We start from the raw sequence: 25,002 nt of genomic DNA, 5'->3' as shown, positions 1-25,002 counted from the left end.
AGGTCACCCCAGGCCCCGCTTCGGGGCCCACCCACCCTGGCCCCACAGACTGGGGGATGGAACTGGGGGGACTGACCCACCCCAGCCTTGCAGAGCTGGGGACAGAAGGGGGGGAACAGCTCGTCCTTAAGAGCCCCCATCTGGTGGCAGGGAGGGGCTGGGGATGGCCACTGAGTAAAACACCCCAGTGGGATGGGCTGAGGCACAGGAGGGAGACCGAGGCAGTGTGTGTGGAAGGACACTCGAGAGGGTATCTCGACAGGGGCACTGGAGGATACTGGGGCTTCGTGAGGGGCCTCAGGCCCTGGGTGTCTGGGAACAGCAGAGCATCTTGGGCTCTCAGCAACAGAGCCCGGGGTGGGGAAGAGGGTGAGGAAGGAGAGCAGTAAGGAGAGAAGAGTGAAGAGGAAGCGGGGGAGGAAGGGGAGGAGGAAGAAGAGAAAGAGGAGGGAAAAGGGGGAGGAGAGGGAAGGGGGAGGAGGAGGGGGAGGAAGAGGAGGAGGAGGAGGAGGATGCGGCTGGGTGGGAGGCAGTGGGAGCTGTGGGAGGGTTCTGGGAGGGGAGGTGCACACTCAGGCATGCGGGTGGACAGCGGCCCCACCTGAAGCAGCTGCGGTGGTAGAGTCTCCCATCGGCCAGGTGCCGCTGTACCAGGTGCACGTGCTTACCGCAGATCCCGCAGATGCTGCTGACCGAGCTGCCCACTGACACCTGGCCCTGGGGAGGATGCCAGCACCTCTCAAAGCGGCCGTCCACCCAGCCCTCCCTCCTGGCGGCAGCCTACAGGCGGCCAGAAGAGCCCTTTTCTTTTTTTTTTTTTTTTTTTTGAGACGGAGTCTGGCTCTGTCGCCCAGGCTGGAGTGTAGTGGCCGGATCTCAGCTCACTGCAAGCTCTGCCTCCCGGGTTTACGCCATTCTCCTGCCTCAGCCTCCTGAGTAGCTGGGATTACAGGCGCCCGCCAACTCACCCGGCTAGTTTTTTGTATTTTTAGTAGAGACGGGGTTTCACCTTGTTAGCCAGGATGGTCTCGATCTCCTGACCTCGTGATCCACCCGTCTCGGCCTCCCAAAGTGCTGGGATTACAGGCTTGAGCCACCGCGCCCGGCCAAGAAGAGCCCTTTTCTTTTCTTTTTTTTTTTTTTTTTTGAGACGGAGTCTCACTCTGTCGCCCAGGCTGGAGTGCAGTGGCACAATCTCAGCTCACTGCAAGCTCTGCCTCCCGAGTTCCTGCCATTCTCCTGCCTCAGCCTCCTGAGTAGCTGGGACTACAGGGGCCCGCCGCCACGCCTGGCTAATTTTTTGTATTTTTTAGTAGAGACAGGGTTTCACCGAGTTAGCCAGGATGGTCTCGATCTCCTGACCTCGTGATCCGCCCATCTCAGCCTCCCAAAGTGCTGGCATTACAGGTGTGAGCCACCGCGCCCGGCCTGGAAGAGCCCATCTTATAGACGGAGAACTGGCCGGGAGAGGAGGTGCCAGCAGGGCTGCGGTTGGGGTCACACCCAGGTGGGCAGCAGCCCCAGTCCAGGGACTCTAGCCCAGCCCTGGGGAGGGAGCTGGGGCCTGATGCTAGGGGTCCTTCAGTGGGGGTGGGGGCCAAGAGACAGATTCCAGGCCTCCTGCCCCATCGAGGGGCATGGATCCCATCCAATTCCCATCATCCTGGGAGCCTGGAGTGGCAGTCCAGGGGTAGCAGGGGGTGCCAATCACCAGCTATTCGCCCACCACCTTCTACCCTAACTCCACTTCTGAGAAGTGGGGGTGCCTGGGTTCACTGCAGAGCTGCTCTTGGGTACAGGGCATAGCCCAGCAACTCTTCTCTCCCCAGGAGGGAGGCATCCTGGGCCTATCTAGGTTCAAGCTCTGTCCCACCTTTGTGTCCTCCCTGGGGCTCAGTTTACCCATCTGTACAAAGTGGGATCACAACCCCTGGCTTGATGGAGCCCTGGAGAACCGGTCCCGGTGGCTCTTGCTAAGACTGAGTCCTGGACTGGGGAAGCCGCACCCTCCTCCAGGTCCCATGGCTTAGGGGCCGCACCCCCTTCTGGGTCCCATGGCTTAGAGGCCACACCCCCTCCGGGTCCCGTGGCTTAGAGGCCACACCCCCTCTGGGTCCCGTGGCTTAGGGGCCACACCCCCTCCGGGTCCCGTGGCTTAGGGGCCACAACCCCTCTGGGTCCCGTGGCTTAGGGGCTGCACGTAGTCCCACAAGACCCCTCTGCACCTGCAGGTGGAAAACCCGGGGAACCAGGGGGAGGGCAGGCTGGGAGCTTACAGTCTTGGGGGGTGGGCCCTCTGTACCCCCATTCCTCCTCTGGACCACAGGGTTTGTCTGGGCTGGAGATAGTGGAGGCTTCCGGGCAGGGGTGGGCGACGGCAGCGTGGCTGCCTGGACTGGAGCCTTCTTCTCAGACGGCTCCTCCTCAGAGTCCTCCGAGGCCCTCTTCACGCCTGCCATGCCCCCAACTGGCAGGAAACAAGCAGGGGTTGGGAGGGTCCCAGGCCTGGCTCTGAAAAGGTCTAGGTCCCTCCAGAGGTCCCAGTGCCCGGCACAGGCCTTGGTGCCCGGGGGGAGACCTCGGGGCCCAGGGCTGGGGAGAGGGAGCCCTGAGGGCACATTTTTCTGGCACAACCCCGAGTAGGTCCCCACTCCTTCCCTCCCCACTCAGAGCCCCAGCTGGGGTCAGGGAAAAGGGACTTTTCTGTTTCTCCAGCAGGCAAGGCAGGCCCTGTGCCCAGAATGGTTCCGGGGATTTCTAAACCCTAGAAGAGGAATGTGGGGGTGGGGGGTGGGGAGCTGAGCTCTGCACACAAAGGCGGGGCCTGTCCCTCCCCTGCCCAGTTCTCTCTGGGGGCCCCACCCTGCCAGGCCAGCCTGGCTTCCATAGGGTCCAAACTCAGGACAGATGAAGGCAGGCCCAGGAGCTGCCCCTGGTCGGCCAAGCCACCCCCGTGGGCACAGAAGCTCAGGGGTCCAGATGGGCAAACAGGCCCGGCGAGGGGCAGGGCGGCAGGAGCTGCTGGTACACCTGCACCTCGGGGAAGCAACAGGGGCAGCTCAGCCTGCTCTGGGCAGGTGCCTGTGTACGTCAGGGCCTGGGGATCACCTGCGGCAGGACGAGGGCCCCCGTCCCTCTTGGTGAAAACACAGCCTAGGGCTTTGCATGGGGCCGGGGTTGGGATGGGGGCCACCCGGCAAGGCCTCTCGCTGCTTCACAGCCAGTGCACAGCCCCAGTGCCCATGCCAGGAGCCATTCTTGGGGGGGCTGGGCATGGACCCCAAAAGGTCCACAGGCCTGGGAGTCGGGCCAGGGGTGGAGGCCTGGTCCTGTCTGGCCTGGCGGGCGCAGCAGGGACTCACTGGGGGAGCGGCCGTGGAAGTAGTTGTAATACTGGGACACGTAGGTCAGGATACTCAGCCGGTCAGGCACCTTCAGGGCCACCATGTCCTCAGCGTCCAGCAAGGCCGGAATGCCCAGGTGCTCCTCGGCCACGCAGAAAGCCTGTGGGAAGTGGGAGGGGTCAGCAGGGCAGCTGGGAGCCCCCTCCTCCTCCTCCAGGCCCCAGCTCACCTCGACTCAAAGATACAGTCTTGGAGCCCAAAGAGGCGTGGGTTCGAGGCTGGAGCTGGGCTCCGCCCGTGTGGCCTCCCAGCCTCAGTTTACCCATCAGTGCGGTGGGGGTCACGGCGCCATCTGCACAGGACTGAGGTCGCCAGGCCTGTGGGCGCTCGAGGCCCTGCCCGGGTGAAACCTCGGGGGATCCTGCCCCTCACCAGGAGAATCCCGAGCCCCACCTAACCCAGACTTATCCGGTCTTGGTTGGAACAGCTCCCCCCAGGAGCAGGTGGCCAGGACCATTCCTGCGAGTACGGGAAGTGTGGCCGGCACACCTGAGGAACTGGACTTGTTTATTTATTTATTGTTATTTATTATTATTTTTTTGGAGACAGAGTCTCACTCTGTCGTCCAGGCTGGAGCACAGCCTCACCTCACTACAACCTCCACCTTCCGGGTTCAAGCGATTCTCCTGCCTCAGCAGGAGAATCCTGAATAGCTGTGATTACAGGCGCCCACCACCACGCCCGGCTAACTTTTGTAATTTCAGTAGAAACGAGGTTTCACCGTGAACGTGTCATTTTAGTTCAATTTAATTAAGTTAAAGCTTAAATTCAAACTGTCCCTGTGCTGGCTGGGCAGGTCTGACCATGTCTTCAGTGCTGACCGCTGGCCCGGCTGAAGGCCAGCTCCAGGGGCAGGGACGTGGCCAGGGCCTGCCTGGCACAGCACAGGACATGCCTGCAGGGTGGATGGTGAGTCTGCTGGTGCCTCTGCCCACGAGGGAGCATGGAGCTTATCCTGTAGCAGGGAAACTGAGGCTGCACACAGGGAAGGGCCTGGAAGCTGGGGAGGGCAGGGCAGGACTGGAATCCTGGCAGGGCCGGGAGGCGGGTCCTATGCGGAGGGAGTGGCAGCTGGCCCACTAGAACCCATCCACAGCCCCCCACAGCTATCCTCAGACCCTTGCTCTGCCTGCGCAGACTGGCTGAGCCCCCTGCAGTGAAGTAGGGTCCCCAGCCACCTCCTGCCACCTTGCTCCCCAACTGAGGAAAAGTGGGGACCAGTATGCCCTGGACGCCAAGATAAGAGGCTATTTCTAGAACGCTAGGGTCACCCAGCCCAGGACGCGCTGCAGGGCTGATCAGAGAGCCCCCGCTTCCCAGGCAGGACTCCCAAGGCAGATGCAGGGTCTGGGGGGGGGGGTCCCTCGGTCCCTCGGACGTGGGTGGGACTTGGCGGGCCAGCTAAGCCTGCTGTGAGGCCAGGCCAGGGAAGGAGGAAGGGGCCGGTACGGGGGCCACTCACCAGTTTATTGTTTTCATAAATGTTTTCCTTCTTGAGAGCATTGAAGTTTCTGGAAAATAAAAACATGGTGTCCAAAGCAGCTCAGAGTCCACGAAGGGAGGGGCTGGAGGGCCTCGGAGGCCATCTTGCCCAAACAGGAAAACTGAAGCCAGGAGCAGGGCTGTGAAGGAATGAGGTGGCATAGGAACACAGGTGGGCAGAGGCCACGGCTCCCGGCCCTGCTCTGGCTACAGTGATGCTGCTGGGACCTGGTAAGGCATCAGACGACCCCAGCTTCACCTCCTGGGCCCTGGACACGCTGCCCCTCACCAGGGCTCCTGCACAGTCAGAGGTGGCAGGAAGCAGGCCTGGGAGGCGAGGTCACCAGCCCAGGGTGGTCCAGCACAGCTCAACTCGGAGGGGGCTCCTCCCAACACAATGCTTGGTGACCAGGTGGGTCGCAGAGGCCCGATGTCCCCGGAGGACCACAGGGAATGGACAAGAGAGGGTCCCGGGGCAGAGGACGGTGCCACACGCAGAGAGGGCCGGCCACACTGCCCCCGAGGGCAGGACGGGCCCCGCATCCGCCTCGCCCCAGCCGTCATCACTTCTGTCGTCGGAAGGCTCACTGCTGTTCACCCTTTGGTACCCTTCTCAGCGCTTCACAAATACCAACCTAAGGCTCACATCCGACGTGTGGAGCAGACACCGGTTACGACCGCATCTCACAGAGACAGCGGCTCGGGGACCTGCCCCAGGTCACACAGCGGGGAGACAGCCGCCAAGGCCACGGAGGTTACACGGTTCTCTCTTTGGGTGGTGAAGTGGCCTTCCTGGGTGCTCAGCAAGGGCCCAGCCTCACCCCCAACTCACACACTAGACCACAGGGATGCAAGGGTCCCAGGGAGTTCCCGAGGTGAGGTCCCCGGCCAGCCCGGACAGCAAGGCTCTCCTGGGGACGCCAAGAGGACAGCCCCACGTGGCCTCCAGCTGGTCCTGGGACTCCTCATGGGCACCTTGGGAGGGTGCTCTGGGCAGAAAACATACCGAGATCCCACACAGGAGGCCCCAGCCCAGCCCCAGGCCCTCCGACAAAACCCGCCAGGCTCCCAGCACGGGCCGCGGCTTCCGGAAGGGAGGGCTGGTTAAATCGTGATTTGGAAGCCGGGTGCAGTGGCTCACGCCTGTAGTCCCGGCTACGCAGGAGGCCAAGGCAGAAGGATCGCTTGAGCCCAGGAATTTGAGATCAGCCTGGATAACACAGTGAGACCCCGTCTTGGAAAAACAAAAATACAGTGATCATGACCTGTCTGTCCACATTGCTGCCTGTGGGGTCCTGGACAGCAGCTGCTGCCACGTCAGCGTGAACTGGACTGTTCTAGAAGCTTCCGGCCCCACAGAGGGAGCTGGGACTGCAAGCTGTGTCCTGCCTCACCCCGGCCTGCATGTCTGACCCCAGCAAGCCTCAGTCTCAGGGCCTCAGTCTCCCTGTCTGAGAAGACAACCGCAGCTCCTGGTGGTGAATCTGATGGCCGTGGCTGCAGCAAACAGGAAGGGTGGGCAGGTCTCAAACGGAGAAGTGGGGACTGAGGGCCCTGTGGCCACGCGGCCTGCACAGCCCTTGCCCGGCCCTGATCCCCGTAAGAACACTCTGAGGCCTGGACAGTGAGCCCACTTTACCCATTTCACAGATGGGGAAACTGAGGCCAGGCAGCTGCCATGCGGTGGCGTGGGAGGAGCGGGATGGGGGCTGCAGGTTACCCACCTCCCTCCTTAGGAAACCCCTGCCCCGTCCGCCTCCAGCCCTGCCGTCCATCAGTGTTCTGCTAGGCTCCCTGGGAACCCTCCACCGTTTCCAGCTTGGACCACCTCCCAGGTAACAGGTTTCAGACGGCAGAACCACCCATCTGCACAGGCAGAGCTTCTGCATGCAGGAAAAGAGGGGGCGCGGACTCCTCCCCGGCTGGACGGATGACGAGGAGCCCCCTCCCTGGGCTCAGTGGCAGGGAAAGGGGTTTCCGTCTCCTCAGGCCTGGGCCGATGCCTCTGTCTGCCTGGGCTTGTCCCCAGATGGGGTGTGACACAAGGCCACGTGGGTGGTTGTCTACGCTCAGGGACTCTGCAGCCATGCTGGGCCTCAGCCTCAGCCCCCAGAGCTTAGGAGCTGGCTCTCCCTCCCTCTCTTCCCGTCCCCAGCCCTTCGAAAGCTCAAGCTGTTCTGCAGACCTTCCCCAGCATCACCAACCAAAGCGGCCGTGTCCCCGGAAAGAATGTCCCGATGACCAGAAGGGCCGTGTCATCAGCGGCCAGCAGGGCAGTGTCACAAGTTCTGTTTTTTCTCTAAACAAGCAGGAGGAGGAGGAGGCCGTCTACCTCCTGCATTTGCTTCTGTCCACCCCAGGGGCCGGCAGCGGCTCTGTCCAGTGGGTTTCCCTGTAGGGCCTTCTCTCCCCCAGACCCACAGTCAAGCTCTCAGAGCTCCAGGCAGATCAGGGCACCCTAGGCCTTCTGGACACATCAGAGCCAGTGCCCACACGGTGCACAGGTCTGGGCTGCTAATTCAAGTACCACGGCCTCAGGATGAGGTTCAAGCTGCATCCCGGGCGTTTGAGGCCTCTTCAACTGGGCTGCACCACCCTGGCCAGTCCCACAGCCACGACCTGTCCTGCCCCAAGCTCTTTCCCCAGGGCCAGCCCTCCAGCCTCCAGACCATGGCTCCACGCTGCTGGCACAGAACAGCTTTTCCCGCACTCTGCCCAATGCACCGGCCAGGCCCTCCCCAGAAGCACCTTGCCTCGCCGAGCTCACACCCCCGGGATCCCTGAGCAGCTGAGCTCAGAGGCCCGATGCTGGCAGAAATCGCCACCAGAACCGCCTGGCAAGCCCACCGAGATATCGCCAGGTGCAGACCCCACTTGTGTCTCCAGGAGCACGCCCCAGAAAATGACGCCCTGGAGCCCTAACCTCCAACTCCCCTCACGCGACCTCATTTGGAGACAGGGTCTTTCTGGAGGTGAGAGAATTCATTTTGTCTCCTTTGGAGATCAGAGAATTCAAACAGCGTTCTTAGCGGGGAGCCCTGGCCCCGTGACTGGTGTCCTCATAAAAGGGAAAGGTGGATGCAGATACACACTGACAGGGAAGAGGAGGTGAAGGCACAGGGCGAAGACAGCCACCCCACAGCCAAGGAGAGAGGCCGGGCACGTCCTCCCTTCCACCCCCAGGAGGGCCCAGCCCTGCCCACACCTCCATCTGGGACGTTGGCCTGCAGAACTGCGGGAGGACACTTTCTGTTGTTGAAGCCACCCACTTGGGGGACCTCATGAGGGCAGCTTGAGCAGGCGGACACCCCTGGCCTTGCCGGACAAAAATGCATCAGCTTCCCCCCAACTCAGCAGGTGACCAGCTGCCCATGGTGAGACGGCCGGAACTGGGACACAGCCCCAGCCACCGCTGCAAACCTGCAGGTTGATGGCCCGAGACATGGCACCCTCCGGGGTTTAAATCTCTTATTTGAAGCCTCAGAATTAAAATCAGGTATGCCATGGCCCGGCTCCAAGACACGCACCTTGGGGCCAGGCACACAGTCGGTGCCCTATAAATGCTTGTGATGCATTTGTTCTGTGCTTGGTGAGATTTCTGTGGCCGTCACTTATTCTTTCAACACTGGCTGAATAAATGAATTTGCCGAGTCTGTGTGTCGGTCACAAGATTCGCCCTGGGCAACTCTCGCCGTGCGTGCCCCTGCCCGGCCACGCCTGCCCCCACCACCCCTCTAACTGACCCACAGCCATCAACTTCAGCCCCTGCAGTGCAGACGGCCTCTGCCCGGGCGCCTCTGGGGGCTCTTGGGAATGTATACCCCCCTCCAAATTCCTGGGTGGCCGACATCACACTGTTTATTTCCTGGAACAAGATTCGGCCATGGAGTGGGGAGGGTGGGTCGGGGGCGGGGTGCACGACTTGGAAGGGAAGGAGCCCCAGCCGAGGCACATCCAGCACCGAGAAGGGAGCAGAGGGAGTGGGGAGAGGCAGGCAGATGGACAGCAAGAGGTGGAGACAGAGACGAAGACCCCAGCGAGATGGTGGAGGGAGGCCCAAGAGAGACAGGGACCAGACGGCACAGTCAGGACGGCAGAGAGGGGACTTGGGCAAGGAGCAAACCTCAGAGACGGTGAGGACATGGCGAGGCAGAGCTCAGGAGAGGAGGGAGTGAGCAGGGGACGGTGACGACTGGGGCGGGGGAGGCCACAGAGCCCCCACCTTGCACACCAGGCCTCTGGAAGGAAAGTGTGGGGCCCTGGGCGGTCCCCCTGCAGTAAGTGGACAGGGAGCCCCCTCCTGTGCCTGTCCTGGAGGGTTCCGGCCAGAGGCGGCCGCAGAGGTCTGGCTACAGGCCCTGGGGCAGGAACAGAAGGCCTCTGTCCACAAGCAGCTTCCTGCTGACCCAGCCCCGCGTGGGAGGGGAGGTCAGCCCACCCTCAGCTCCGGCCCAGGAAGCGAGGACACTGCCTGGGAGCTTCTGAGTGGGGGCCTCTGCGTGAGTCTCTCCCCTAGCCCCCAACAATAGTGGTGTCTCGGGGAGCCCCACCACCCTCGGGAGTCACTGCCGGAGGGCTCCACGCACCGCACAGTGGCCGCCCCAGCCAGCCCTACTTCCTGGCCCAGCCCTGAGCTGGCCTCCAGAGCTGCAGGGACCAGGAGAGAGTTCAAGGGACCCTGCCCTGGAACTGAGGGTGCAGCAGAGACCCAACTTCACAACACCCTCCCCAGACCCGGCCACAGATCCAACAAATGCCCCAGCCACGACCCCCAAGACGGAGGCCAGCAACGTTCTCCTGCCTGCTGGATGGCTTCCTGCGCCACGCACGCCTGCCCTCTCTCCAGCCCCGCTCCCTCCCAGCCCAGACACGCCGTACCCACTGCCCCATCTGCTCCGGGGCTGTGCCTGGAGACCTGCTTGGGCCCAGGAGTGAAAGCAGCCAGCCCATGGCCGAGCCGCTCCAGCCCCGACAGGCTGACTGGCTGAGGGAGGCGAGGCGGGAGGTGGGGTTGTTTGTTCTGGGTGGTTTCTGAGCTCACCTGGCTGCCCGGACGCCCTGTGGCACCAGCATGGAAACAGCACCCGGGGGCAGGTACCCTGAGGCCTGGCTGCAGAGAACCCACAGCCGCAGGTGAGACGGGGCAGGTGGGCACAGGCGGGCTGACCAGGCAGGGGACCCGTCCACCCTGCCACCTCCTGGTGGGCGTGGCTGTGCGATCCTGTTTCCTGGCTGTAAAGCGGAGATTCAGACACCGCTGTGTGCCTGTGGGGCTCCCCAGTGTGGTCACACATGGCTCAAGGATCCAGGACGTGGTACACAGGAACGCCCGGATCCCCGCCCCCTCCATCCGGGGTCAGTGAGGCAGAGGCAGAACCAGGAGCCCGGGTGCCCCACCTGGCTGGCCTGGCGCCCGAGCTGGTTCCTTCACAGCTGCTCTCCCCTGAGGGCCAAGCGGAAGCACACTCTGTGTGCAGCAGGAAGGACTAAGGCCAGACAAAGGGAAGGCCTTCCTGGTGGCAGAGCTAGAGACACAGAGACAGGACGTCCACCCTTCTGCTATCAAAGGGTCTTCACTGGAAGAGGAGGGGAATGAGGTGGCAAGGGCGGGGCCTCACACAGAGTCTGACTTCAGCGCTGCCTTGAGAGGACAGCCGGTCTGTGCCTGTCCTTCACCTGTGTTTCCTCCCTTCCTGAAGACTATTGGAGACAGGAGGGACAGCCGAGGGCTGCATGAGGAGACCCCCACCCCAGCCACCACCTCACCCACAGGCACGGCAGGGAGCAGAGGCTGAGGGCACGGGATGGGGGTGATGAAGGTACAGCAGGCATGTCCAAAGAGCCAGGGGCCAGGCGTGGGGGCTCACGCCTGTAATCCCAGCACTTCAGGAGACTGAGGCAGGAGGATCACTTGAGGCCAGGAGTTCAAGACCAGCCTGGGCAATATAGCCAGACCCCATCTCAATAAAAAAAGAAAGAAACAATATGTTGAGTGAAAGTAGTCAGACATAGGCCAGACACAGTGGCTCACACCCACAATCCCAGCACTTTGGGAGGCTGAGGCGGGCAGATGGATCACTTGAGGTCAGGGATTCGACACCAGCCTGGCCAACAGGGCAAAACCCTGTCTCTACAAAAAATACGAAAATCGGCCGGGTGCGGTGGTGCACCCCTGTAACCCCAGCTACTTGGGAGGCTGAGGCAGGAGGATCGCTTGAACCTGGGAGGCGGAGGTTGAAGTGAGCTGAGATCGCACCACTGCACTCCAGCCTGGGCGACAGAGCGAGACTCCATCTCAAATACACAAATAGAGAAAATAAAATTAAATTAAAAATAAGAAAATTAGCCAGGCATGGCCCCAGCTACTCGGAGGCTGAGGTGGGAGGATGGCTTAAGTCCAGGTGTTCAAGGATGCAGTGAGCTAGGATGGTGCCACCGCACTCCAGCCTGGGCGACAGAGTGAGACTCCAACTCTGGAATAAAAGAAAAGGGCCCAGGCACCTGTACGAGTGCGTGTCCTCACACCCTGGTGCACACCCAACCCCCATGACGCTCTTGGTTTTCCATCAGCCAGGGTCTGCAGAGGCCCCCACACCCCAACACCTGTGGAAGCCTATACTAGCTTCCTCCTGTTGCTATAACGAATTTCCACAAACTCCAGGGCTTAAAACACAGGAATTGCCGGGCGCGGTGGCTCACGCCTGTCATCCCAGCACTTTGGGAGGCCGAGGCGGGCGGATCACGAGGTCAGGAGATCGAGACCATCCTGGCTAACACGGTGAAACCCGGTCTCTACTAAAAATACAAAAAATTAGTCGGGCGTGGTGGCGGGCGCCTGCAGTCCCAGCTACTCGGGAGGCTGAGGCAGGAGAATGGCGTGAACCCGGGAGGCGGAGCTTGCAGTGAGCCGAGATTGCGCCACTGCACTCCAGCCTGGGTGACAGAGCGAGACTCTGTCTCAAAAAAAAAAACCAAAAAACAAAAAACAAAAAACAAAAACACACCAGGAATTTGTTCTCTCACGGCTCTGGAGGCCGGACTCCGACGTCAAGGTGTGGGCTGGGCCTTGCTGCCTAAGGGGGCTCTCGGGGAAGGTCTTTCCTGTCTCTTCCAGCCCAGGACACCCTTGGCTTGTGGCTGCACCTCTCTGATCTCTGCCTCCAAGGGCACATGGCCTTCTCCTCTGTCCTGCACATGGGCACCCACTAAGCTCCTATCATACCTACTAAGCCCCAACTGAAAGGCCCTTATCTGCAGAGCTCCAACCATGTGCTGGTATCTTCCGAGCCCAGCTCCAGGCACTGGGGATGTAGCAGTGAAGAAAACAGAGCCCCCAGCCTCTGCAGCTGACAGTCCAGTGGGGACAGACAGATAAGAACCAAGTCAGCCACAGCTTGGGCAACTGCACACCTGCTGGAGCTGGGGGCAGAGGGCCTCCTCTCTCTCCTGCCTCCTTCCTGTTCTGGCCTCTGCACTCTCCGGAGCCACCCTGCACTTTTATTCATTTACCGGTTCCCTGTCTGTCTCTGTGACCAAAACATTGCTCCCTGCATCTGGAGACTGAGGGGAACAGGTACAGGACTCAGTGCTGGGTACACAGCAGGCGCTCAATAACTGTCAGTGCACTGAGGAAATATACAGCGCCCACTGTGCCAGTGCATGCACACACACGTGCACCTGTGCTCACCCCTGGGCACGGCATTCAGGCACACCTGAGCCGGCAGGGAGTGGAGAGAAGCTCCCCAGGACCAGAGGGCCCCAAATCTCCGGCAACACCAGTGATCCATGAAGCTGGTGGTCAGCAGCCAGCAGCAACAGCTCTCCCCGCCCTGAAGGCTCTTCAGGCTGGCCCCAGCTTGGATGCCTGGGTTCAGCCACCAGCCAGTCTCACCCAGGACCCTGAACCCCCGGGGGTGGGGTCTTGCCTGCCTTCCTCCCCATTCCAGGTTTCTCCCAGTCTCCAGGTCCCTGGCTCTCTCCTTCTAAGCTCAGTGTCAGGCTTTCCATGTGGAAGTACGTACCCTGCGCCCAGCATCTTCTGCCTGCAAGGGCAACAGAGGCACGTTCCTGACAAGGGAGAGAGGCTGCTGCCCAAATGCCACATGGAGGCCTTCGACAGCTCCACAAATGCATGTCACAACCTCAGGGCAGGGGTTGAGGCTGTTGCTCAAGACCCCAGCTTCCTGCAGAGTGGGACTGGCGGGACAGTGTCCAAGGCACAGATGAGGAGCACCAGATCTGCACAACAGGCTGGGGCTGTGTGACCTGAGCAAGGATCCCTCCTCTTAGCTTCGGTTCTCTGGTGTGCACAGCTGGGGCCTGACAGAGGCCAGCATCCCCAGGTGCTGCCTGTGGCTCCTCCCAACCCCGAGACCTTCCCACCAAAAACACACCCAGGAGAATGCTTTGCCCAGAAGGTGCCTGAGCTGCAGGTGGCCTTTGAGGGCCCCCCTTCCTGAGCCTCTGTCCCCCTGCCCCCACGCACAGATCTCTGTCCCAGCAAGCCTGGTCCCAGTCATTCAGCCAAAGAGCGTTTGCTGAGTGAACAACCGACAGAGCAGATCCAGGCTCCAGCCAAGATGAAGCAACGGGCAGGGCCAGCTGCCCAGCTACACACGCCAAGACCCTCCTGGGGGGAGACAGCCTAGTCCTCATCCCCTGCCACCTCCTGCTGCTCCCAGAGATGGGGGCTGTTCTCCATCTCGGGCCCTATCACCCGGGGCCTCAGAGGCCCAGCCGGCAGCAGCACCAGCGGTCTGGGGGCTTCCTGCCCTGCACTGGCCGCTCCCCCACTGTGGCCCTGGCTGCATCCCCCCAGGGGCCTGAACAGGATGGGGGAGGGGCAGTGCCCACACGAGGGGTAACCCAGGGACCCCATCTGGTGGCCAGGCCCCAGGGCAATGAGGGCCTCAGAAGGCCCAGCGAGGCAACTCTGCTCGCCTTTCCCAGGGACACAGAGGGGGACTGGACTGAAGCCAGGGCCCAGGAGCCGCCCTGAGTCACGGCTGACTCAGCTGGCGGGCGGGGGAACCCAGCTGCATTCGCTGTCCGGGCACACTTGAGGCCACTGGGGACAGCCTTGGGGGGCGCACGGTGGGCTGTGCCTGCAGTGCCCATTTCCGCCCAGTCCCATGCCTCGGCTCCCCATCCCCAGCCGCCCGGGCCTCAGTTTCCCCGCCCGTGTCGGGGCGCAGCCGAACAGCAGAGGGGTCAAAGGGCGCCGGGCGGGACTCACATGAGGTCGGGCCGGTGGCGGTGCAGGATGGCGCAGAAGGCCAGGCCGTCGCGGAACGACGTGGTCATGTTGCAGATGTTCACGTCGCGGTAGCCCTCGCACTGCTGCCGGCACCACTGCTGCAGCGCCCTGATGGCCGCCATGTGAGCGGCTCGCCCGCCGCTCGGCGGAACTGCCCTCCGACACCTTCCCGCGGCTGTGTCGCGCCCGCCCGGCCAGTGACGCTGGGGCCGCTACCGCACCGCCAGACCCGCGGCGCCCAGCCCGAGCTGAGCCGGACTGAGGGCGACAAGCGCCCGGTCCCGAGAGAAGCCGAGCCCGGCCCAGCCACCGCCAGACCCGCCTCCTGGTAGGCCCCGCCCCAACCGCCAAATCCTGCCTCCGGATAGGTCCCGTCCTTATACCTCCCGGCCCCGGCATTGGCTCCCGCCCAGGCAGGCCCCACCTCCCAGCAGGCCCCGCCCCCACCCGCCAGGTCCTGCCTCCCGACAGGCCCCGTCCCCAGCCGCCGGGTCCTGCCCCCACACAGGCTCCCGCTCCAGGCAGTCCCCGACTCCTGACCGGCCTCGCCCCCAGCCTCCAGGTTTTGCCTCCTGATAGGCCCCGTCCCCACACCGCCCAGCCCCGGCACAGGCTCCCGCCTTGGGCAGGTCCCGCCTCCTAATAAGTCCCGCCCCCACGCCGCCGGGTCCCGCCCCAGACAGGCCCCGCCTCCCGCCGCCTGACCCCCTACCCAAGCCCCGCCCCACCGCTGCTGGCCCAGACCTCCAACCGGGGAAGGGGCGCGGGCTGTTTGGTGGTCCTGGCGTTCTGGACCCCTGCGGAGACCTGGGATTTTCTTTCTTTTCGCCGCCCCACCTCCCACCACCATGAAGAAGATGCAGGAAAGGCCGGTTGACAAATGTGGACACTGAGGCTCGAACAGCCCTGCCCTGTCTGGGGCCTCAGCCCTGAGCAGCCCGGCCTCCCCGGGAGCAGGAGGCGCCCTGTATGTCAGGGTTTCAAACGACGTCCGCATCTGGTTTCTCTTTCTAGGCCACTACATGCCAGCGGGGGTTCCAGGCAAGGCAGAGGTGAGGCCTGGGCATTGCCAGAGGAGAAACTGAGGTCAGGAAGGGGGCCATGGAGCCGGAGTTGCACAGCTGGCCTGTGTTTTCCTTCTGGAGGCCCGTGGGCAGGATCTATTCCTGGAGCAGGAGATTCCTCAGGCTGACCTGCAGGGTAGTTCCCAATTTTCCACTCTGAGATGTGACACAATAAGGAAAGTCCCTCTGGTGGGGCCTTAAATTATCCCAGACTGGCCCCTGGCCCCGTTCTCCTTGGGGAACCTTGTCTGTGGCCAGGACTGGACGAGGGTGGAATCACTGACACCAGCCATGTGAGGGGGCCCTACCCTGCTGGCTGTGGGGCCAGGGCTTGTCCGGGCAGGGCCTGCAGGAAGGAAGGTGTTTTCCCGCAGTAGCCCCTGGCAAGGAGTCAGGGCAGCTTCTCCGTGCCCCTTGGGAGGAGCAGAAACTGAGGTCTTCCAACCCCATCCACGGCACTGGTGCTGTTCCAGCTCTTTCTGAGGCTGGGCCCTGGTGAGACACCGTAGTATGCATGGCTGGCTGCCTGTCAGTGAGGTCTATGTGTAGGTGGTGAGCTCCCCGTCACCAGGGGCATGCAAGCAGCTGCTAGGCAGAGAGCTCTTGTGGCCTGGGATTGTGGCTGGCCCTAACCACTGCTCCGCCACAGTCCCTGACCTATGGATATCGCACCAGGACAGCTGGAGCCGGTCCTGGCACCGGGTTTTCTTGACTCCCAGGGCAGCGGTTAGGAGAACCGGAAAAGCTGAAAAAGAAGGGAAAGATCAAGAAGCAGAAGCAGTGGGGTAGTGGGAGGGGGGAGTTAGTGGGGGATGGGGGACACAGGGGTGGAGAGGCACTAGGGCCCAGGTCCCTTACAAGGAGTGGCATGGGAGGTAGCCTGAGTTTCACTTTCATCGTGAAGTTTTACTGCTGCACGCTTAAAAAGCCATCTCACTGGTCACCCCGTGGCCCATCCTGCACGGCCCCCCTCTGGCACCAGTGAGCTGGGAGGCAGCATTTGTGGTGTTTTCCCACCAGCACCTCACACAGCACGTCCCTCCAGGGTCCCCGAAGCCAGGAGCCAGGACACCCCCAAACAAATGGCCCCTTCTCCCCACTGCCCACGGCTGCCACCCTCCTATCCAGACCTGTCCCCCAGCCTCTGCCCACAGGGCTGCCTCCTGCCCCTCTGGCCACCACAGTCCACCCTCCCCAGCAGCCCGAGGGATCTTTCTAGAAGGCCTGACCAAGCCCTTCCCCTGCCAGGAGCCTCCCCGGCTGTCCTTCGAATAAAGTCCAGGTTGCTTATCAGACCTTCAGCAGGCTTATCACGCTGCATCTCCCCCGCCGCACCCTGCCACACTGACCCCAGAGCTTCGCGCCCGCACTGGCCCCCAGCACCCGCCCCTCCTCCTCGTCCTCCAAGACCCCCACCCTGAAGCCCCTCAGAGTCACCGAAGGCTCCCGGGGTCCCCATCTGTGCTCCCCAGGGCTGCCATGTGGACTCTGTCTGCACACGCCTCCCCCATCCAACACGGAGCCTCTGCCCGGGGAACCTGCTGCCTTCCAGCCTCACCGGGAAACTGCCTTCTCTTGGGCTCAGTTTCCTCATCTGCAAAGTGACATTATAGCCCCCTTCCACCAAGGATTACCCCATGGCCAGGCACACAATAAATGCAGCATCATGTACCCAGGGGTGGGGAACAAGTAAGAGCGGTGTGAGCTCAACAGACCCCAGGACGGGGACCCAGATAGGGGCCCAGACTTCGGGCCCTTTAGAAATGATGATGACCTCAGCCTGAGACCAACAGAGAGACAGAAAAAGGGGAGAAAGAGAGAGGAGAGGAGAGAGAGAAGATAGAGCAAGAATCTCCCTAGGAAGGACCATGAATGAACTGAGACCTGGAGGCTCAGTAGGAATCACTTTGTTGGAGAGGAAGGGGAAAGGGCAAAGGGAACAGGAGTTGCAAAGGCCCTGCGGCAGGAAGGAAGACTTGAAGGTAGGCTGGTGTCGCTGGTGCAGGGTACCAGGAGGAGGCGCGGGGGCTGCGGGAGGAAGGGGTGCAGGCAGCAGGGCCCAGCCAGGCCCCTACTCCAACCTTCCCCACCAATTTCCATGCCTACATTCTCATTTGATACTTAGCCACCCTTTAAAAGTGGCTCTGGGCCAGGTGTGGTGGCTCATGCCTGTAATCCCAGCATTTTGGGAGGCTAAGATGGGAGGATCACCCAAGGTCAGGAGTTTGAGACCGGCCTGGCCAACATGGTGAAACCCCGTCTCTACTACAAAATTAGCTGGGCGTGGTGGCACATGCCTGTAGTCCCAGCTACCTGGGCGGCTGAGGCAGGAGAATCGCTTGAATCCGGGAGGTGGAGGTTGCAGTGAGTTGAGATCGCACCACTGCACTCCAGCCTGGGTGACAGAGCGAGACTCTGTCCCCTTCCCCCACCCCCTAAAAAACTGACTCTGGGCCAGGTGTGGTGGTTCATGCTTGTAGTCCCAGCTACTCAGGAGGCTGAGGCGGGAGGATCACTTGAGAACAGGAGGCTGCAGTGAGCTGTGATCACACCAGTGCACTCCAGCGTCGGTGACAGAAACATTAATGTGTGTATATTTGTGTACACACATACATATATGGGTGTGGGTTGGCTATGGGTTTAAAACCCAAGATGGGCTGGGTGCAGGGGATCATGCCAGTAATCCCAACACTTTGGGAGGCTGAAGTGGGAGGTTTGCTTGAGGCTAGGAGTTCAAGACCAGCCTGGGCAAAATAGCAAGACCCCACCTCAACAAAAATACAAAAATATGAGTCAGGTGTGGTGGTGCACACCTATAGTCCCAGCTCTCCGGGAGGCTGAGGCAGGAGGATTGATGGAGACTGAGAGGTCGAGGCTGCAGGGAGCTGTGATCATCTCACTGCACACCAGCCTGGGTGACAGAACAAGATCCTGTTTATGATCTATAAAATAGGTGGTTCTATTGATTCTGCAGCTCAATAAACAGGTTCTGAGAGGAGAGGAGGAGAGGGGAGGGGACAGGAGAGAAGAGGGAGGAGAGAAAGCCCCCTGATCGGCCTGCCGTCTCAGGCAGCGGCCCTGACTCTGACACCAGGTGAGGTCCGGGAGGTCGGCCCAGCTGGTGTCCTGCCTGAGTGGCCACCCTGGTCCAGGACAGGACTTCCAGACCAGACGACCTCCGTTTCCCCACTTCCAGTCTCCACGTGTTCTGACCCCCTCAAAGACATGGAGGCAGCCCATTAGGGTGGCAGGGCCTGTGCTGGGGACCCAGGGAGGACACGGCCCGAGGCATCGTTCATTTCAGTTCAAAATGTCCACCTGGGCTTGCATTAGCTTAGCTCCCAGAGGACGAACTGGCTGCTGGGTCCGGAGGGGCTGCAGAGGTGGGGACTCAAGCACCACAACTGGAGGGGTGGGGCGGGCTTATGAGGGGTTGACTCCCTCCACCAGTGTGGACTCAACCCTGAACGTCACCTGACCAAGGCTGCTGGGCCAAGCTGGAACGGAACTGGCTCCTCGAGTCCGGGAGGCGGGGCGGTTCGGGAATGCAGAGGGCGTGAGAGAAAGAACCAAGGGAGGTGTCCTGGCTGAGGGGCGTTTCCCGCGGGACTTCTCAGAGCCTTCATCGCCTGATCTGCACCTCCTCTCCCCCGGCCACACTGCACAGTGGTTCCCAAACTGACTTGCCCACAGGACCCCTGCGGACGGTCGTGGGGGACCACGTCGGCCCCACTGCAGAGCGTGGAAGGGACGTTGCCCTCTTCCCCACCCCCGAGGCTGCCGTCAACCAAAACGGCATCCCTACGGCCCCCGGCAGGACAGGGAGCGGGAAGCTGTGACACCCCATTTTAAGGGGCCGCCCATTAATTAATTAGGCTCCATGAATAATGCATGCCACCTTGGGTATATTAATAGCATATTTATATGGTGTGCTATGGGGAATATACATTCTCGTCTGAACACCTTACAAATAATTCACGACGCCGCTCCTTCCCCAGTCTCCAGGAGAGCCTGGCCGGTGCTGCGGCCGGGGCCACTGGGCTGCTTCCCACAGCCAAACTCTACGTTTCATTATAAATGGCTTTGCTGGGCATGTCGGTAACTCGTGCATTTCCATCCACTCTATTATTAATGGCTTTCCTGAACTGTAGCAGCCCGACGCCGTGCACAATGCGTTATAAATATTTGATCCGGCATCTATGGTCTGCCATTTATCATTTATAACGGGTTACAAAAACATTATAAAACATTTACTGCACATTTATAGATCATTTTCGACTACCACCACGATGTGTTATAAATACATTATTAATCCTTTCCACGCCATTTATAGGAATCCCTTGTACCAGGGCCCAGCCCCGCCCTGCCACCTTCGAGGAGCACAGGGCTTGCACGGGGGCTGACGGGTGTTGCTGGGTGGCAGGACCGGGGCAGAGAAGCCAGCCTGCCTCTAAGTGCTGTGTGTCCTTGGCTGGATCATGGCACCTCTCTGTTCAGAGGAGAGAGAACAGCACAGATGCCTGGTCCTCGGCACCTGCTGTGTCACACAGGTTGTTCACTGCCCCCGAGTCTCAGGCAGTTTTTTGTTTTTATTTTTTTGAGACGGAGACTCACTCTGTTGCCCAGGCTGGAGTGCAGTGGCATGATCTTGGCTCATCGCGACCTCTGCCTCCCGGGTTTCAAGGGATTCTCCTGCCTCAGCCTCCCAAGTAGCTAGTATTACAGACATGCACCACCACGCCCAGTTCATTTTTGTATTTTTAGTAGAGATGGGGTTTCACTATGTTGGCCATGCTGGTCTCAAACTCCTGACCTCAGGTGATCCACCTGCCTCAGTCTCTCAAAGTGCTGGGATTACAGATGAGCCACCGTGCCCAGCCTTGTTTTTATTTTCTGAGACGAAGTCTTGTTCTTTCACCCAGGCTGGAGTGCAGTGGCGCTATCTCGGTGATCTCAACTCACTGCGGCCTCCGCCTCCCGGGTTCAAGCGATTCTCCCACGTCAGCATCCGAGTAGCTGGGATTACAGGCACACACCACCATGCCTGGCTAATTTTTGCATTTTTAGTAGAGACGGGGTTTTGCCATGTTGGCCAGGCTGGTCTTGAACTCCTGACTTCAGCTGATCTGCCCACCTCGGCCTCCCCAAGTGCTAGGATTACAGGCATGAGCCGACACACCCGGTCTCAGGCATGACCTTGATGCCCATTTCACAGGTAAGGACTCAAGCTCAGAGAGGGGCAGCAATTTGTCCAAGGCCACAGTCAGCGAGTAGGGAGCAGGCGTCAGAACCCTGGGGTCGGTCCTGCCTTGTGTCACCCACCTGCCCGGGCCTGCAGCCACAGGCTATGGCCCACGCGACTGGACTCTGTGGACAGGGCCTCCAGGGTCCTGGCTGGAATGCTGACTGGGGATGAAAGAGGCCTAAAGGGTGTTTGGGATGCAGCAGCCCGTCCACCATACCCCAGCTCTGGAGGCCCCGGGCCCTGTGTCCCCAAGGACCCTGTGTCCCCCACAGCTGGGGCGCCACCAGTGGCCTGGTGTGCAGAGTACTGTGGTCAGTGCTGCCCTCACCAGGCCCCTGCGTTTTCCATCTTAGGGACGGCGCATGGCCACCTCCCGGCTCCCTCCCCTCCCAGGGCCCCCGTCTCCCTACTACGGGATGAGGGATGAGCGCCCAAGGAGCCCTGTGTGCCAGGCCTGCCCCCTGTGTCCCGAGGCTTACAGGCCTCTCCAGGCCTGGCTCCATAGCAGGAGGGCACCAGTGAGTAAAAAAGGGCTATGGGTGCCGGCCCCTCCCCTCCACCTGCCCTGCTGGTGGTCAGCCAGAGCCCTGTGCCCCACTGCAAGTGGATGGGCCCAACTCCTCCCCACCGCTCCAGACCCACCCGCCATGCCACCTTCCCCCAAGAGCCCTTCCTAACCCCCGGGCAGAGAGAGGGTGCCCACCACACCCTGGCACAGGCCTACTGGGGTCCAACCCTGGGTCCCCGGTGAGCCCAGCAGGGCCTGGCATGGGGTGTCCTTTTGGGCCTGGCCCAGTGAGGGGGTTTGGAAAGAACCGGGATGTCTAGTTCTGCCTGCCCGTGCTCCTCAGCTTCCTACAGGCCACCTCCCAGGAGGGGCCACTGTCCCTGGGGGAGGCCTCAGTCACACCCCCCTCTTCTGAAGCAGCTGGAATGACCCCAACCGCTGGCTAGGCCTGGGCCTAATTGGGTCAGGGGTCTGAGTTGCTCTGAGGAAGGGAGCTGGGGGAGGCCCAGGTCCCCCAAGCAGCTCCTGCCCGGCACCCTACCTGCCACGTAACCTTGGGCCACTGTCTGGGCCTCCCAGGGTGAATGGGGGAGACACCTCATGGGGAGACCTGCACTCTTGCTGCCGAGGGCGCTCAGGCTCCAGGTGCCCACACTCAGCCCTGTGGCCACCACCGTCTGGCCTGTTTGAAGGTCAGGGTCCATCCCCAGCCACAGCTGAAACTGAAATCCAGAAGCACTTGTTTTGAGGCTGAAGAAGCAGGTGAGCTTGTCACTATGGCATCCCCTGGCCCCGCCCCATCCCCACCTGGAGGAGCGAGCCCAGGACTGCCAGGAACCACCGGGAGGGGCTGGCACCCTGCCTGGCCTGGCTCGGACATGCTCCTGGAAGGGACCTGTGGGGTCCGGGCCGCACTCTCTGAGTCCTGGGGCCATCTCGGCTCCAGTGGTGACCCAGGGCGAGGGGCTCAGTCACAGCCACGTGGGAAGGTGCTGATCCCAGATCCTCTACTGTTCCAGAACAGACGGCCTGGGACCTGCCCGCAGCCACCCAGCAGCGCAAGAGTCCTACTGGGTGCCCCGCATGGCTGGTTCCCGAGGTCCCTGGGCCCAGTGGCCGTGGTGAGGAACTTGGGGAACCAGAGGGAGAGAGAGGCCAAGCGTGGATCACGGCCTGACCCAGGGCTTCCGCAGCCCCCTGTCCACCCTGGGGTCGGCACCATCATTCCAACACCCACACTTCTGCTCACACGGCCTCTGCCAGGCGCCTGCTGCAGGCACAGATTCCAATCTACTCATTTCTCTGTCCAGCAGCGGTCAGGTTTCCCTCCCAGCCGTCTTCCCCATCTTCCCCAGCACAGATCACAGAAGCCTCTCACCTCTGGGACACAGGACCTGGGGTCCACCCCAGCAGCCAAGGCCAGACATGCCCCCTGGGGTTCCCTCTATGGTGGGGACAGGCCCAGGCCACCCTCTAGAGATTATGGAAGCACTTGGCCAGGTGGGGGCTAAGTTTGCCCCACGGGTGCTACAATTTTGAGCGACCAAGTCCCTGAGCCCTGGGGTCAGCACCCTGGGGTGGGTGGGAACTCGGGCACGCCTGGCACATCCCAGTCAGCACACACACCAGAGCCGATACCCCTAGCCTGAGCCCTTGCCACCTGCCAGGCCAGCTACTTCCCCCAGATGCCTCTGCTTAGCTTAACCTCCGCTGCCTTCTGGGTGGGAGTGAACACAGGCCCAGGCAGCAAGAGGCCCAGAGAGGGTCCCAGGCCCCAGGATCAGGGCCCCGCCCTCAGTGCCCTCCCCATTCCCCTTCCCCATGCCTGGCCCATGACCCCAGCCAATGTCCTGGGGCTCCACCTGTCACAGGCTGCTCTGAGCCAGACACAGGCACCCCTGTGAAGGGCCCAGGCTTGCACCCAGCTGGGACACACACACTGGCTTCCAAGCCTGGCAGCAGCGTCCTTCCCTTTCCCTGTCCTCAACTCAGACACTGGGTTCTGAGCCCACAGAGCTCGGACTCCACTCTCCCTCTCTGATCAGACCCTGAGGCAGGCAGGCCTTGGCTGGAAGGACCCCCACCCCACAGCCTGGCTGGAGTGACGTCAGGAGAGCAGAGGACCAGAGGCTGGCGGGATGCAGGAGGCTCCGGACTGTGGGGTGCGGGAAGCCAGCCTTGAGAAGGTGCCTCGGGAGCCCATAGGGGGTGTAGCGTCAGGAAGGGGTGGCTCCTGGCTGGAGGGGACGCGGTGCCGTGGCTCAGGTGCTGCACCTGGGGAGAGGGGTTGGGATCCCGAAGGTGTGGACTGGCAAAGGCCCCACATCCAGGACTGGGAGAGACAGCCTGGCCCTCAGGAGGCTGGGGTTTGGGTGTGGGGCATACAGCAGGCACTGGGGGCCGGCGGACTGAGTGGGCCCGTCCTCACTCGGTCTCAGATGAGACTGGGTCATGTCCCCACCAAGCTGTAACATGCTTCTGTCCTCTAAGACTTGGGTGGACACGGGCCCTGACCTTGACCCCTGAGCCCGCACAGCCTGCACACACCCACCCCCTGTGAGGAGGCCTCCCTACATCCACACCCCACCCCCGGGGCCGGGGAGGCATCCAAATCCCTGCCCTACATCTGCTGAGCCTCCCGGGCCTGCCCGCCGCACAAACCTCGGGCCCTGCTTCCGCTCAGCCCAGCCCTAGGGCCTCTGGGCCTCCCAGGTCCCACCCCGGGGCAGCCCATGGCTCCAGGGCCCTAAGGCTCAAATCTCGGCCCTGCTCCTCATCTGTGCAAAGGTAGGAGAGCCAGCAGCAGAGCAGAAAGGGCCTCATCCCACACCCAGGCCTGTGCTGGGCGCTCCTCACTGCTGTCCCTGTCCCTAACCCTAACACACACTCGGACCCAGGGCAGAGGTGCTGCCACCAGGGGCCTGAAGGCAAGGCACTAAGGGCAAGGGTGGGGGAGGACGGCCCCGCACAGCTGGGATGGAGGCTGCTCGGTGGCCCATAGGCCTCCCAGTCACTCCCAGAGCAGCCTCCCAGTCCCCTGGAGCCACAGGAGCCAGCTGCAGACAGGCACGTCTGGTGTTAGACCCGGCACTGGCTCATCCTACCGGGGACCTGGTCCCTGGACCTCTGCAGCCTGGAGAGTCCGGGGAGGGTGCGCAGGAGGGCGCAGGGGCCTGGGCGGGTGGTGCAGGTGTGCAGGCCACGGGCTGGGCTGGGAGGCTGTGGGCCTGGAGCCCGGCTGCCCCCGTGCTGGGTGCTGTCGCGGGGCATCCCCCAAGGCCACGGCATCACTAGAACCTTGAGGCCTCCAGCTACCTGGGCTTGCAGGAGGGCCTGGGTCCGCTTCTCAGCCACAGTGGCCCAGGCAGAGGGCGGCCGGGGCGGGGCTGACCTGGGGGCACTCATAGGAAACCGGGAGAGCACGGGTCCCATCTATGTGCTGGGAAGACCCCACTACGGTGAGGACAGAGGGGTGGGCAGCTCTAACCCCAACCGGGCCAGCAAACGGGCCCCACGCCAAGCTCCACCCCGCATGCACTGGGCCCCTCCCAGACCCTCCCCTGTGAGCGGGTGCTGGGAAAGGCAGGACGAGCAGCATCGCCGGCTACTCAGACTCTTCCGGAATGGGACCCCCACTCAGCTCCCACAGGGGGACACCCACAGTTGAGGCTCTCAGGGCCTTGTTGATCCTTTTAGCGCAGGAGGGAGAGATCGGTCTGCCGGGTCAGTCCCCCACACAGCCTGACAAGGCTGGACTCACTCAACACAGGCCGACCCCGCGAGCAGAGGACTCGAGGCCAGGCAGGGCCCAGGGCCGGCACCTGACGGGGAGACCGTGATGGTGGGGGCAGCCAAGCAGGCAGCGTCCCCTGACCCTCGACACCTGCGGGAACTGCTGGCCCAAGGGAGAGCCCGGCCTGGCCTTGGTCTCCACCTCCCAGGACCCTGCTCAACTCCCTGCGCTGCAGGGCTGGGGAGCCAAGGCCAGGGTCCTCGAGGCTCCAGCTGGCCAGAGGGTGACATGGGACACCAGAGAGGACACA

At 62.1% G+C, this 25,002-nt stretch overlaps 1 protein-coding gene across 5 annotated transcripts in view; it reads right to left on the bottom strand.

The window, feature by feature from the left end:
• MICALL2 (MICAL like 2) overlaps positions 1 to 14,492 on the bottom strand; it is a 28,240-nt gene extending 13,748 nt beyond the window's left edge. For 2 of the 5 annotated variants that reach the window (XM_073012883.1, XM_073012884.1), the window contains exons 1-5: positions 14,122 to 14,492; positions 4,867 to 4,915; positions 3,363 to 3,504; positions 2,277 to 2,467; positions 602 to 717 (exon numbers count right to left, since the gene is read on the bottom strand). In XM_073012883.1, the coding sequence (XP_072868984.1) occupies positions 602 to 717; positions 2,277 to 2,467; positions 3,363 to 3,504; positions 4,867 to 4,915; positions 14,122 to 14,264 (641 nt within the window). In that variant the 5' untranslated portion in view covers positions 14,265 to 14,492. Of the gene's footprint in view, positions 1 to 601; positions 718 to 2,276; positions 2,468 to 3,362; positions 3,505 to 4,866; positions 4,916 to 9,927; positions 11,073 to 14,121 lie in introns of those variants that run through there. The other 3 variants (XM_008018880.3, XM_008018881.3, XM_008018882.3) reach the window with 3 other exon arrangements.
• Between the last annotated feature and the right edge of the window lie 10,510 nt (positions 14,493 to 25,002).

This window comes from Chlorocebus sabaeus, chromosome 28 (assembly GCF_047675955.1).
Source record: "Chlorocebus sabaeus isolate Y175 chromosome 28, mChlSab1.0.hap1, whole genome shotgun sequence".
NCBI classification, from domain to species: Eukaryota; Metazoa; Chordata; class Mammalia; order Primates; family Cercopithecidae; genus Chlorocebus; species Chlorocebus sabaeus.
The sequence above is the reverse complement of the archived record's forward strand: the minus strand, read 5'-3'. Positions and strand labels throughout refer to the sequence as shown.